Source organism: Pipistrellus hanaki (assembly GCF_964339955.1).
Source record: "Pipistrellus hanaki genome assembly, chromosome: 3".
NCBI lineage: Eukaryota > Metazoa > Chordata > Mammalia > Chiroptera > Vespertilionidae > Pipistrellus > Pipistrellus hanaki.
In genome coordinates, this window is record NC_140505.1 from 89,453,609 (window position 1) to 89,469,240 (window position 15,632).

General features: G+C 35.0%; 1 protein-coding gene across 5 annotated transcripts in view; it reads left to right on the plus strand.

Annotated features, from left to right (window-relative positions):
* The window catches only part of TRPC4 (transient receptor potential cation channel subfamily C member 4), a gene marked incomplete at its 5' end in the record, with an annotated part of 247,625 nt that extends 234,823 nt beyond the window's left edge, over positions 1-12,802 (plus strand). For 2 of the 5 annotated variants that reach the window (XM_084879508.1, XM_084879510.1), the window contains 4 exons: positions 10,317-10,358; positions 10,527-10,616; positions 12,073-12,214; positions 12,464-12,802. In XM_084879508.1, coding sequence (XP_084735634.1) covers positions 10,317-10,358; positions 10,527-10,616; positions 12,073-12,214; positions 12,464-12,792 — 603 coding nt within the window. In that variant the 3' untranslated portion in view covers positions 12,793-12,802. Of the gene's footprint in view, positions 1-10,316; positions 10,359-10,526; positions 10,617-12,072 lie in introns of all 5 variants that reach the window. The other 3 variants (XM_084879507.1, XM_084879511.1, XM_084879509.1) reach the window with 2 other exon arrangements.
* Between the last annotated feature and the right edge of the window lie 2,830 nt (positions 12,803-15,632).

A 15,632-nucleotide genomic window follows, 5' to 3' on the forward strand; every position in this document is an offset into this window, starting at 1 on the left:
TTAAGGATGCCGCTAATTGTCAAAAATTATCATCATATTTATTGCAAAATAGTATAGTATAGGTAGAATTGCCTCCCCAAAAAAGATATGTTAAAGTCCTAATCCCTAATACCTCAGAATGTGATTTTATTTGGCAATAGGATCTTTGCAGGTGCAATTAGTTAAGATGAAATCTTATTGGCGTAGAGTCCTTATAGAAAATATGACCAGGTGAAGACACAGAAAAACAGAGAGAACCCATATGAATGAAAATGAAAGCAGAGATTGGAATTATGCAGTTTAAAACTAAGAAACACTAGGATTTACAGCACAGATAGAAATTGGGAAGAGTAAAGGAAGAATTATATCCATTATCATAGTAAACATATTCTGACAACCTCTTGATTTGAGACTTCTGGCCTCCAAAAGTATGATATAATTGTTTTTGTTGTTTTAAGCTACCCAGCTTGAAATACTTTGTAGAAGCCTTAAGAAAATAATACAACATATACCTTGTATTTTAGTCAAAAATCCCAGGTGCCTGCCTTATCACTCAGTGTGTATGTGTGTGTATCCTGGTGCATGAATTTGTATATATGTGGGGTCGGGCCAGTCTGGCCAGGGAGAGAGGACATGGGCAGGTGGCCGGCCTGCTGGTCAAACTCCTGGTTGAGGGGACAATTTGCATATTAGCCTTTTATTGTATAGGATTTACACTGAGTGGCCAGTTTATTATGTAGTCAGAGATCATAATAATCTGGCCACTCAGTGTATGTGTTCTTAGCATTCCATCTAATATACTACAAGCCATTTAAGGCAAAAAAAAGTATGCTTTATTCCTCTCTGGTTTCTTGCAGCCCACTGCCATGACAACATAGTTGCTTATTATACATATCTCAAATTGGCCCTGTGAGCTAAGATTTATGATATAGAAACCCACAAAGGAAAACTCACAGAGGTCATAACAAAAATCCAATATTATGTATTGTGAAAGATATGACAGCCACTGCATGCACAGCGAGGGTTCAGGACCTGGATCAGGGCTGTGCATAAATGATAAGACTAGACAAGAAATATAAATTTGGAAATCACAGGTGCCACTAGAATTGAGTTCTCACAGGCAGAGAACCCAATTCTAGTGGAAGGGTTTCATTAGTGCCCAGGCCCTGCTAGCTTTTTATTCAATTTTAGATACACATCTTGCCTTTAGTCAAACAGGCAATTCCAGTAGCAGACAGACTATCTTAAAGGTCAATAAATATTAGTAAATATTCACTTTGAGACTATTAGGGCAGGAAATTGCTAGAGCCACCATTGTCTCAACTAAACAATCAGTGCATAGCTTTGGCCCTTGCCAAAGCTCAAGGTTCATCAGCTTTTTGGGTTCTTTGTTTACACTTTCCTGATAGTGTAAACAATGGATGGCTTCTAACAATGTATAGATAGATGTTCATGAACTTTTTGCACATCCCAAAATATGGAGACTATATTACAAACCTATTAGATTGGCTAAAAATAGGAGCACTAATACCAACAAATGCTGACGGGAATGTGAAATAACAGTAAGTGTCATTGCTGGTGGAAATGCAAAATGGTACATCCACTTTGGAAGACATTTTGATTTTTTTTCCTTTTTTTACAAAACTAAATATAATTTTTACCATACAACCTAGCAATCACACTCCTTGGTATTTATAGAAAGGAATGGAAAACTGATATCCACAAAAATCTTTCACAAGGATGCATATAACAGCTTTACTCTTAGTTAACAAAATGTGAAAACAACCAATGTGTCATTCAGTAGGTGAGTAGTTAAATAACCTGTGGCATATCCAAATAATAAGATAGTCTCTAGACTAAAAAACAATGAATTATCAAGGTATGGAAAGACATGGAGGAACCTTAAATGAATATTACTAAGTAAAAGAAGACAATCTGAAAGGCAACATACTATATGACATTCTGGGGGGGTGGGGGGAGAAACAGTAAAAAGGTGAATGTTTTACAAAGGTTGAGATGGAAGGAGGGTTAAATAGGCAAAGATTAAGGTGATAAAAATACTATGTATGATACCACAAAAATCATGTCACTAGAGTGATTTGTTTGGATCATGTCATTTGTCCAAACCCATAATATAAACTATGGATTTCAGGTGATTATGATATGTCAATGTATGTTTATCAATTGTAACCAATGTACCACTCTGGTAGAGGATGTTGATAATGGAGCAGCCTAAGCATGTGTTGGGGTAGGAGGCATATGGGGAATCTCTGCACCACCCTCTTAATTTTGCCATAAACCTTAAATTACTCAAAAAGATAAAGCTTTAATAAAATGAAAATTACTGCCTATAGAAATGTGTTAAATCCACCCATATTTACCAGAACCATCCCCTCACCCTATTGCTTAAATGCACATTTCTTACTTCCAAACCTACTGTCTGGGTTAAAAGCATCCAGCTACATAACTAAAGAAAATCTTCTCCTCAAGTATGAAATGCCATGCTAACCACACAGTAGCACTCTGGCTGAGAGACAATTACATCTAAATATATATTTTACTTCCTTAGAAGTAATCCTGATATATGTCAAACTATCCACAAAATTTTTGGTTCAAGAATAATTTTAAAACTATTAAATCATGCTACTAATTCAGAAAAAAAAGGAAAGAAAGATGATGGGAACTAACATAAATTAGTAATAATGCTTTCAATCTATTAACTCATTTAATCTTCAAAATCACCCAGGGGGCTCACCTTCACCTTGCAAAATAAAACATATGGAAGAGAGAGGATCTCAGAGATCAATTATTTGTTCAGGATCTGTCAACTTCAAACCCAGGTGTGAACCCCAAGTCCATGTTTTTAATATTATACCACTCTACCACCAAAAAAAGTAGAAAACATATAGGCACAATAGTAATGGTCAATAAGACGAGAATCAATTGTGGAGATATTAAATAGACATGAGTAATATCTGAGCTGCATAATTTAGTATTCACCATTGGTTAATTTATTGGATTCATTTTAATAAATATTCAGAAAGTGGTTAATGTCATCCACTCTTACGTTCTTAGAATATTGAAGTTCAGTTGGCTGAAATCTTAAAGACTAAAAATAGTTTTGTAGTATTATCATATAAATTGAAAAACAATTAACATGTAAGCTTTTTGTTGTTGTTGATGTTCTTTCTCTCAGACAATTTGGGTTTAAAAAAATTTCCCTGTAAAATAAACTTGAAGTTATTTTTTTTTATTTTTTTTATTTTATTTTTTTAAAAATATATTTTATTGATATTTCACAGAGAGAAGGAAGTGAAAGAGATAGAGAGCTAGAAACGTCGATGAGAGAGAAACATCGACCAGCTGCCTCTTGCACACCCCCTACCAGGGATGTGCCCGCAACCAATGTACATGCCCTTGACCGGAATCGAACCTGGGACCTTTCAGTCCGCAGACCGATGCTCTACCACTGAGCCAAACCGGCTTAGGCATATTTTTTTTTTTAAATATGATCTTTGATCTTTTTATATCAGTTCACCCCATGATCATGGGGCAGCTTTGCCTGGACTCTTCACCCTGTGATCGCAGGGAAGCTGGGCATGGTCTGTTCACCCCATGATTGAGGGGCGGCCCAGCCTGACCTGTTCACCCTGAGATCCCAGGGAAGCTTGGCCTGGGCCACTGCTTTCCACCAGCTGCAGCTCGCCAGTCTTCTATGGCCGTGGGGGAGATGACCAATGGAGTCCATAGCATGTGGTAGCAGCTATGAAGGTCGCCACAAAAACCCAGCACTGATGTCCAGTTGGTCAGCCTTTGGATGTGATCAGGTCTCACAAGTTACAACTCTGGGCTTTTATTACCCGTGTTTCCCCGAAAATAAGGCATCCTCCGAAAATAAGACCTAGCGCATGGAAAGATAAGACATCCCCTGAAAATAAGACCTAGCGCAACTTTGGGAGAAAAAATTAATATAAGACACTGTCTTATTTTCGGGGAAACAGGGTATTAGGATTGGAAAACGCCAGTGCCAAACAAGGCTACCAAAGAGAGACAGAAAGTTACCTACAAGGGATCTCCCATCAGACAATAGACCGATTTCTCAACAGAAACACATCAGGCCAGAAAGGAATGGAATGAAATATACAAAGTCATGCAAAGCAAGAGTCTGAATCCAAGAATACTGTACCCAGCAAGGCTATCAATCAAAATTCAGTGTGAAATCAGGAGTTTCACAGACAAAAAAGGACTAAGAGGATTTATTATCACCAACCATCAATGCAATAAATGTTAAAAGTGCTGCTCTAAAAAGAAGAAATAGGAATGGAAGAAGGAACACCAGAATAAAGAATAAAAATGGCACAAACAAGTATCTACCAATAATAACTTTAAATGTAAATTGATTAAATGCCCCGGTCAAAAGACATAGGGAAGCTGAATGTATAAGAATACATGATCCATATATCTGCTGTCTACAGGACACCCAACTCAGAAAAAAAAAAGCACTCACACAGACTGATAGTGAAGAAATGGAAAAAGATTTTTCAGGCAAATGGAAATGAAAAAAAAAATCTGGGGTATCAATATTTATATCCAACAAATTAGATCTCAAAGTGAACAAGAGATAAGGAAGGCCACTTCATAATACTAAAGGGAGCAATTCTGAAAAACATATATGCTCCCAATAAAGAAGTACCCAAATACATTAAAGAAAAAAAAAACAAAACACTTCTGGAAGATATCAAGGGAGAGATTGACAGCAATAAGTCATAATAAGGGACTTTGATATCCCAATACCACTGGACAAGTCCTCAAAATAAAAATCAGCAAAGAAACATCAATCCTAAATGACTCATTAGATCAGATGGAATTGACATAATTACAACATTCCATCCAAAAGCCACAAAATATGCATTCTTCTCAAGTGCACAAGGTTTATTTTGAAAGATAGAGCACATATTGAGACACTGGTAAAATCTCTTCAAATTCAAGTAGATTAAAATCATTATCAAGCATCTTCTCAGATCACAATGGCATATAATTAGAAATCAACTACATTAACAACAATAGAAAAAATGAAACACCTGGAGGCTAAAAAGAATGCTATTAAACAATGATTGAGTTACCAAAGAGATCAAAGAAGAAATAAAAAGCATCATGGCAAGAAATGACAATGAAAGCACATCAATCAAAAATTGTTGGGATGCAATGAAAACAGTCATAGCTCTACAGGCCTACCTCAAAAAAACAAGAAAAAAATAGTAATAAATTACCTATTCCTATAACTCAAAGATTAGAAAGAGAGCAACAACAAAAGTCCAGCATAAGCAGAAGGAAGGAAAAAGTAAAGAACAGAGAGAAAATAAATGACATAGAGACAAAATAAAACAAACAAAAACAATACAAAAGATTTAAAAAATAAAAAAGAACTGGCTGTTTGAAAGAATAGACAACAATGATCAATGTCTAGCCAGACTCACCAGAAGCAAAGAAGTAAAGAGAGAGGACCCAAATAAATAAAATCAGAAATGACAGGGATGAAGTAATAGCCAATCCCACAGAAATACAAAGGATCATGAAAAAATACTATGAACAACTCTATTCCAACACAATGGACAACCTAGATGAAATGGACATATTCTTAGGAAAATATAAACTCCCAAAACTCAATCAAGAAGAATTAAAAGAAAAAAAAAACAAAACCACCTGGATAAGCCAATAACAACCAAAGAAATTAAAGCAGTGATCAAAAGTCTTCCAGCAAACAAAAGCCCTGGTCTGGAAGACTTTATAGGAGAGTTCTACCAAACATTTAAATGGGAACTAAAACCTATTCTCCTCAGACTATTCCATAAATTCAAGAGGAAGGCACACTTCTAAGATCTTTATATGAAGCCAGCATTACCCTAATCCTAAAACCAGATACAGGCACCACACACACACGCACACACACATACATACACACACATAACTACAGGCTAATATCCTTGATGAACAGAGATGCTAAGATCCTCAACAAAATTCTAGTAAATCAGATTCAGGATTGCATTAGAAAAATCATACATCATGATCAAGTGGAATTTATTATAGGGATGCAAGAATGGTACAATATCAGCAAATTAATAAATGTGACACATCACATACACAAATTGAGAGACAAAAATCACAAAATCATATCAATTGATGCAGAAAAAGCATTTAACAAAATCCAATACCCTTTCTTGATAAAAACTCTCAACAAAGTGGGAATAAAGGAATCATAACATAATAAAAGCTTTATATGACAAACCAACAGCCAACATCAATGTAGCACTGAAAATAGTAGCCATAGTGATCAGACCACAAAAAGAAATAAAAGGCATCCAATAGATGACATGATACTATAAATAGAAAACCCTAAGGATTCCACCAAAAAACTACTAGACCTAAAAAATGAATTTGGAAATATAGCAGGATACAAAATTAACCTCCCAGAAATCTATGGCCTTTTTATACACCAATAATGAACTCACAGAAAGAGAAACTAGAAAGACAATCCTATTTACTATTGCGCCAAAAAATTAAGATATCTAGGAATAAACTTAACTAAATATGTAAAAGACCTATACCCGGAAAACTACAGAAAATTGAAAAAAGAGTTAGAGGAAGACATAAATGAAAGAACATACCATGTTCATAGATTGGTAGAATCAACATCATTAAAATACTCATGATATCCAAAGCAATCTACAGATTCAATGCAATCCCCATTAAAATACCAATAGCATATTTTAAAGACCTAGAAGAAACTCTCCAAACATTCATCTGAAATAAAAAAAAAAAAATGACCCTGAATATCCACAGCAGTCCTGAGGAAGAACAAAGTTGGAGGGATCACAATACCAGATATCAAGCTGTATTACCAAGCCACTGTTCTCAAAACTGCTTGGTACGGGCACAAGAACAGACATATAGACCAATGGAACAGAAAAGAGAACCCATAAATCTACACAAGCCATTGTTCTCAATTAATAGTTGACAAAGGAGGCAAGAACATATAATGGAGTCATGACAGTCTTTTCAATAAATGGTGCTGGTATATTTGGTCAGATACATACAAAAAAAATTAAACTATATTACCAACCTACACCATATACAAAAACAAACTCAAAATTGCTAAAGGACTTAAGTGTAAAATGGGAAACCATAAAAATCCTACAAGCCTCAATAGGCAGAAAATAATAGACTTATGTCATAGCAATAACTTTACAGACACAGCTCCTAGGCCCAATGGAGACTAATGAGAAAATAAACAAATGGGACCACATCAAAATAAAAAGCTTCTGCACAGCAAAAGAAACCATCAATAAAGCAACAAGAAATCCACTGCATGGGAGAACATATTTGACAATGCTATTTCTGATAAGGGACTAATCTCCAAAATTTACAGAGAACTCTTACAACTTAACAAAAGGAAGATAAATGATCCAATCAAAAAATGGGCAAAGGACCTAAATAGACACTTTTTGAAAGAGACATACAGAACACTGAGAGACTTATGAAAACATGCTCAAAGTCACTAATCATATGAGATATGCAAATCAAACAACATTGAGATACCATCTCAAGAGTTTCTGAATGGCTATCATCAACAATTCAACAAAGGACATGATGCGGAGAAAAAGAAAACCTGGTGGTCTGTTGGTGGGAATGCATATTAGTGCACTGTGGAAGACAATATGGAGTTTCCTCAAAAGTTAAAAATGGTACTTCCATTTGACCCAGTAATCCCACTTCTAGGACTCAATCCTAAGAAACCAGAAACACCAATCAGAAAGGATATATGCACCCCTACATTCATAGCAGCACAATTTACAATAGCTAAGATTTTAAAACAGCCTAAGTGCCCATCAACAGATGAGTGGATTAAAAAACTGTGGTACATCTACACAATGGAATACTACACCACTATAAAAGAGAAGGAACTTTTACTATTTGCAACAGCATGGATGTAACTAGAGAGCATTATACTAAGTGAAATAAGCCAGTCAGAGAAAGATAAATATCACATGATCTCACTCATATGTGGGATATAATGATAAGCATAATTTGATGAACAAAAATAGATCCAGAGAAAAAATGACAGTGGAAAGGGTTTAGAGAGCAACCAAAGGACTTGTATGCATGTATATTAACATAAACAATGGACACAGATACTGGGGCAGTGGGGAGTCTGCCAGGTGTGAGAATGGCTGGGAGGGAGGGACGGTCAATTGGGGGGAAAATTAGAAATATGTCAAATTTTAGACAATAAATTAAAAAAAAACACTAAAATACATTATTCCCTTTTTTCTCACAATTTATTAAGTTCATTTCTTTATTTCAATAATAATTTTATTTTAGATTATTTTGGACACTTTTCTTCTTCGTGATAATTATTTAACAAACATAAAATAGAAATTTTGATAGCTTTTCTCATAGTATCTTTAGATTAGTTGTGAATCTGCAAATTCATAATTTTTGTATAATTATTTAAGTCAATTTTTAATGAACTTTTTTCAGTCACTAAACATCATCCAGTCTGAACTCTAGAGTCACTGTTTTGTGCTAACCTTAGTTTTGCTTCCAAACTATTCTTATCTCTTCAAAATGATATCTGCAGTCATATTTATGTAAAAAATAAGTGTAAAATAAGTAACCATATGTTTGAACAGGATCTGTTATTTATTTATTTTGGTTAAACCCAAACAAATAATTAAGCCATATTTTGGTTAAATTCAACCACATAATTAAAACAGCAATTTCCTCTTAATGAACAATGTTTCTTATTGCATGTTAGATATCCTGGTTAAATACTTAATCTTGCTATGTTGATATTTATGAAGAACTTTATATTATTACTAGAGGCCTGGTGCACAAAATTCATACATGGGAGTGTGAGTCCTTCAGCCCAGCCTGCACCTTTTCTAATCTGGGACCCCTCGAGGGATGTCCAACTGCCCGTTTAAACCACAGCCTAATTGATGCCTAACTCCTCCCCTGCCAGCCTAATTGCCTCTAACTACTCTGCCCTGCAGGCTCCATCACTCCTAACTGCCCTCCCCTGCAAGCCTGATCACCCCTAACTGCCCTCCCCTTCAGACCTGGTTCCCACCAACTGCTCTCCCATGCAGGTCTGGGTCCCCCTCAGCTGCCCTTCCTTGAAGACCCGATCACCCCCAACTTCCCTCCTCTGCCTCCCTGGTCACCCCTAACTGACCTCCCCTGCAGGCTTGATCACCCCCAACTGCTCTCCCTTGCAGGCCTGGTCCCTCCCAATTGCCCTCCCCTGCTGGTCATCTTGTCATGGCCATCTTGTGTCAACATGAGGACAGAAAATTTGACAACATGGGGGCAGCCATCTTGTGTGTTGGAGTAATGGTCATTTTGTATATTACTCTTTTATTAGATAGGATAGAGGCCTGCTGCCTGGGTAAGGGCTGGTTTGCCCTGAAGGGTGTCCCAGATCAGGGTGGGAGTTCCCTTGGGGCATGGGATGGCCTGGGTGAGGGGCCTGTGATGGTGTGCAGGCCAGCCACACACCCTGGTGACCCAAGTGGAGGCCCTGGTATCTGGGGTTATTTATTTTCTATAATTGAAACTTTGTAGCCTTGAGTGAAGGCCAGGGCTGGCCAGGAAGCTTGGCTTCTTCCATTGCCAGGCAAACCCAAGCCTCCTACTTGCTTCAACTCTGTGGCCATCACCATTTTTGTTAGGATTTATTTATCTTCTATAATTGAAACTTTGTAACCTTGAGTGGAGGCCAGGGCAGGCCAGGAAGCTTAGCTTCCTCCATCGCTGAGGAAACCCAAGCCTCCTATTCGCTCAGTTGTCACAGCCATCTTGGTTGGGTTAATTTGAATACTTGCTCCTGATTAGATGGTGGGTATGGCTTGTGGGCATAGCAGAGATATGGTCATTTTGCATGTTTCTCTTTTATTAGTGTAGATAATAAAAGCTATTATTCTATTGAAGTTTTATTTGACATTTTTTCTATTTTTCAATTTGATATGGCCCATCTGTTTCTCTTAGCATCATATCAAGTGATTTCAGATGTGTGTTAACTATAATTACTGATTTCCTTATCCCCTTATATTAGAAAAGCAACATTTACCTTATTTAAAACATGTTTTGTATATCAAATACTATACCTTGCACTTTGCTCTTTTGATTCACTCATTCTTTTGATTCATGTGAAGCACTTTCCTGGGACTTGTCCACGGTCTAATTAAATTCTCCCTCTGAAAAAAATAAAAAATATTCTTCATTAAAAGAACAAATTACTTATTTTATAGAATGGTAAACATCCTTTCCCTTTTCAGAGGCGAGCTGCTGATAATTTGAGAAGACATCACCAGTATCAAGTAAGTTAATCATATATATATATATATATATATATATATATATATATATATATATATATATATATCTTGAATTTTACATTAAAATACAGTCCTGTCTTCAGAACTAACCAAAGAAAGAAATCAAATATATGTACTAAATATCAATTGTATTATTTTTAAACACCTAAGGAAGTTATGAGGAACCTGGTGAAGCGATATATTGCTGCAATGATTAGAGATGCCAAAACTGAAGAAGGCCTGACTGAAGAGAACTTTAAGGTACCTATTTTTACTTTAATAATGAAATCACCAAGAAACTGATTCTGCAGAAACTTGGAATCTGACATAGCACACTGACAATCAAAACTGGAAACACAGATGTGTGTTCCAGCTAGCTTTTGTGTCTTCTAAATTAAAGCACTATTGTATTATCCAAAAGAGTGATAACATTCCTTCACAAAATGCATTGTTTTCAAACATACTTACTTTCAAATGTTGAGATGACTTATTGAAAGCAGAGAAAATCCTGGCATTCTGACTATCCTACTACCTAGTGAGCTTTAGTTTTTGAAATTTCAGGCTGATTTCTAATCCTGAAATGTTTAGTAACCAAACTGCTAAAAACAAAAACAAAACCTTTGTGTTTTGCACAGCCTTGATAGAAAAAAATGTTGTACTTAATTGTAACTTATAAACTTAGTATTTTTCCCTGAGTTTTATTTTTATTATAACCAGAGGAAATAGGTGGAATACATGAAATATATAAATAAATATACATATATAATGTGTGTAAAATACCTCTGTTATTCTGCCTGATTTTTTTGATATTTTGGAGGAATGATAAAGTCAATAAGATCCTATAGGCAAAATCTAACAAATAAAAGACATCCTACAAGAGACTTTTAACAGAGAAAAGTAGCAAGTTTGACAGAGCAAAAATATAATCAGCCACTTAGGTAAGAAGATAGATAAATTGGAAAACTTAAAGCACACTTGTAGTTGGCTAAGATGCAAAAATGTTCTTTACAGGCACAACATCCAAATTTTAGAATTAAATGGTCCTTAGTACTTTGGGAGATAGGTTGGAGGCAGGGGCCCACCTTAAAGACCACCATAAATTAGAGGTGATAATTCAGATGTCCAAAAAAGAGGAAAAGGGATGAATCTCAGAAATGTTATCTGATTGAATGAAGATTTGTAAGATTTAGAAGCTAGCCGAGATACTGGGATAAAAATCAACTTTAAGTTAGTAAATAATGGAAAGTTACTACCAACCCTAGAAAGGTCAGGCTTCACTTTGCTTTGCTATATATGCCCCTTTGGACAGCAAAATATACCTATGTTAAAAATATTTGCAAAATGTATCCCTGAGAGAGTGTGAAGTGATTTGAAAGGAGATGGGTATTTGAAGAGGAAGTATTTGAAAGTGTTGCCCCCACCAAAACAACAACAACAACAACAATATACTTGACTATGCAGCAGTGAAAAAGAAAAGTCTTCCTGTTTCTTTTCACATGAACCTTAGGAAGTCTCCTAATTATTGCAGATCTTGAATAGGAAATTAATAGATATCAATGACACAAGTACCAGAAAGAAAACTAGAAATTCTAGATAGAACCACAGCAGAGTGGAATCCTAGTTCTTAAAAATGTGTGAAACCATGTATGAAATGAATCAGTGAGGTTTAAAATGTTTATGTAAGTCACAAATTTCATCATTTTTAAATTTCACTTAGGAACTAAAGCAAGACATTTCTAGTTTCCGCTTTGAAGTCCTGGGGTTACTAAGAGGAAGCAAACTCTCTACAGTACAATCTGCTCAGACCACGAAGGACACTTCTAATTCAGCAGACTCAGATGAAAAGACTGATAATGAAGGTACCAGCAAAGACAAGAAGAACTTCAGCCTTTTTGATTTAACCACCTTGATTCATCCTCGATCATCAGCAATTACCACAGAAAGACACAGCATAAGCAATGGTTCTGCACTGGTGGTGCAGGAACGCCTGAGGGAGAAACAGAGAAAAATGAATTTTGTGACTGATATAAAAAACTTTGGGTTATTTTATAGACGATCAAAACAAAATGCTACCAAGCAAAATGCAAACCAAATTTTCTCTGTTTCAGAAGAGGTTGCTCATCAACAGGCTGAGGTATCTCTGGAGAGAAATATTCAACTGGAATCTCCAGGATTATCTTCAAAGGGTGACCTGGGCATTCCTGGTCTCAGTGAACAATGCATATTAATAGACCACCGAGAAAGGAATATGGACAGTCAAGATTTACAAGTTGGAAAGAGAATGTATGCCTTCAAATCAGAGAAGGTGATGATGGAAGACACTGTTCCAATAATACTAAAGGAGAAGCATGCAAGGAACGAGGACTCTAGTACAGACTATGATGCAGCCCTCAGAAACACAGTCATTTATGAAGATTATGTGACTACAAGATTGTGATACTTGAAGGAAGGAGGAAGAGTTTATCAGACATATATATATTTTCTATAGTGCTCTGAGTTGGGGGGGAGGGGTTGTTTAAAAGCAAATAAGCAAATTCTAACTTATACTCTATAGCATTTACCAACTGTAGCATAATAATGTGTAACATTTAAATAAGACAAAAGCTATCAAAAACCCTTGTTTTGCAGCCCACTTTTGCTTTCACAATTTGGTTTACATTTTTTGTTGTTAATAAATAAATAATAAATAAACTCACCTTGCATCTTGCACTGTTGCAATAACATGGGCAATTTTTAGCTATCTTTTTCAATTAAAACAAATTCAATGTCATGATTTAGTTCATTCCTGTAATAGACATTTTTATATACAAAAATTAATGAAGCTAAATATTAGAACTTTTCATAAATTTTTAGGGCCTCTAGAGATGGGTACTTATTAAGGACTTTTCACTCAGCCCTATGGTTTAGCTTTGAAACACAAATATTAGCAAATTATTTCTTAAGAAAAAATGAATAATTATAGTATGCAATTAAAGCAAGGAAGGCGTCTCATGGGGTCATGATCAAACTCGTTCTTTAAAATGAAACTTGGGCCCTGGCCAGTGTGGCTCAGTTGGTTGGAGTGTCCTCCTGTACACAGAAAGTTGGCAGGTTTGATTCCCCTCAGGGGACATACCTAGATTATGAGCTATTTATATTTCTTTCTCTCTCTCATCCTCTTTCTCTCTCCTCCCTTTTTTTCCTCTCTAAAATCAATAAAAGAATCCATGGGTGAGGATTTTTAAAAAATTAAAAATGTAAGTCTGTATACTTCATAGAGTTTTAGTTTGACCAGTTTTTTCTTTTAGAAAGTAAATAAATGTCCTATAAATTTGGATGATTGGTGATTTTAAACATTTTACAAAAAAAAAAGTTTTACTTAAAGTTTTATTTTTATTTTATTTATTTATTTTTTAGGTTTGCATATTAGCTTTTATTATATAATATTATATCAAATTCTAGTACATTTTCTTTTATATATATATATTTTTTATTGATTATGGTATCACATAATTGTCCTCATCCCCCCATTTCCATTTCAAACCCCTCCCTACATATGCCCCCACCTCCCTATTGTCCATGGCCACTGGCTAGGCCCATATGCATGCACACAAGTCCTTTGGTTGATCTCATCCCCTTACCCCACCCTCCCCTACTTTCCCTCTGAGGTTTGAGAGTCTGATCGCTGCTTCTTTCTCTGGGTCTGTTTTTGTTCATCAGTTTATGTTGTTCATTATTTACTCTAGATAAACAGCCTTTTTTAGGTGCAGTATTAATATGAGGTTTTATGAATAGAAATGAATTTCAAAAAGGTGACAAAAGTTGTTAGTGCCAGAAAATAATCACAGTCAATAAGAATAGTTTAAGTACCTTAAACAGAGCAAGGTGGTTGATTGTGTTTCCATAATATTCAGATGAAAATTAATTCTAATAATTATTAAGCAAAACTAAATTCTACCTTTAACTAGTGCAATATTGTTGTCAATTCTAAAGACATTTATAAATCTAGAAGTTTCATCTTCTTTCCTCTAGTTACTGTTATACATTTTGTAGTAATTAAATTTTGTGGTAATCTATTGTTTTCAAGGCAATTTAGCAAATTTCATTTCTTCAATGTACTACTAAAAGGAAAGTGGAGTATTTCAGCAGAGGTACTGGAAACTTCTTAAAGTTTAAGTTGTATAACTTGTGTCTATTTAAACCATCATGGAAATGAAAGTTCCCTCACCACATGCAATTAGCATTTATTTCAAATCAATAGAAAAATGCTTTGTTTTACTTTTTAAATTACCTCCATGACTAGACAAATTATATATGATTTAGCATTAACCAAAAACTGCATAGTGCTACAAATTCTAGTTTCTGATTATAATACATCAAAAATAATGAATAACAGTAATAACAATGCCAGCCAGTTTTATATACTACCGTATATATGTATTAACATTTGCACTGCTCATAATAACACTCTGAGGTAGCTACTATTCTTATCCTCACTTAATAGATTAAGAAAATGAGGCAAATATTAATTAGACTGGGTTCATAATAAGTGATGGAACAAGCAAAAACATGTGCACGTAATAATACTGGGATTTAAATGAGTGAATGGTTCTCTTGTCCCACGACTTTTTGTGTTATTTTTACCACTTCTGAAATGTTATGTTTTGAGAGAAAATGAGTACACTCTATACATCTGTGACTTTTGTTGTAAAGTAAGAGGCACAAAATTAACAATGTAATATATGTGATTCTTTAGATTCAATTGTAATCTAGATTTTAAAAATTTGGTATGTAATATCAGAATTCAACTTGATATATTAGATTTTAATTTTCAGAAAAGCTATGGGCACTGATAACTGCTTATTCCTAAACCTGGTTTTGTCCTATGGATTTAAGAATGGGTCAGGTAGGTTTGGAGAAAACAATAATGCTACTGAGTGTTCTTCTTGCTTCAAGCTTACCTTTATCTTAAGTATGTTAGCACTCAGAATAAGCCCTGGAGATAGTGAAATATCTAAACTGTTCTAAATGAGATAGACAATAATAGGGGAATTGTAGGCCTATTCTCAATACTTGGTGTATTTTCCAATGATTTCTTTTTTGCTGCTGTTTTTTGTTTAGTTTAGTTTAGTTTTGTTCCCCAAAATAAACATCATATACATCACTATTATATATAAACTATAAGTATGTAATTTCAAATTTTTTTTCTTTCAAATGACACCAACAACAATGTAGGCAACAATAATTTTTTCCCCAATAGTTTACTTATATTCAGGGTTAGGGAGATAATACATCAAA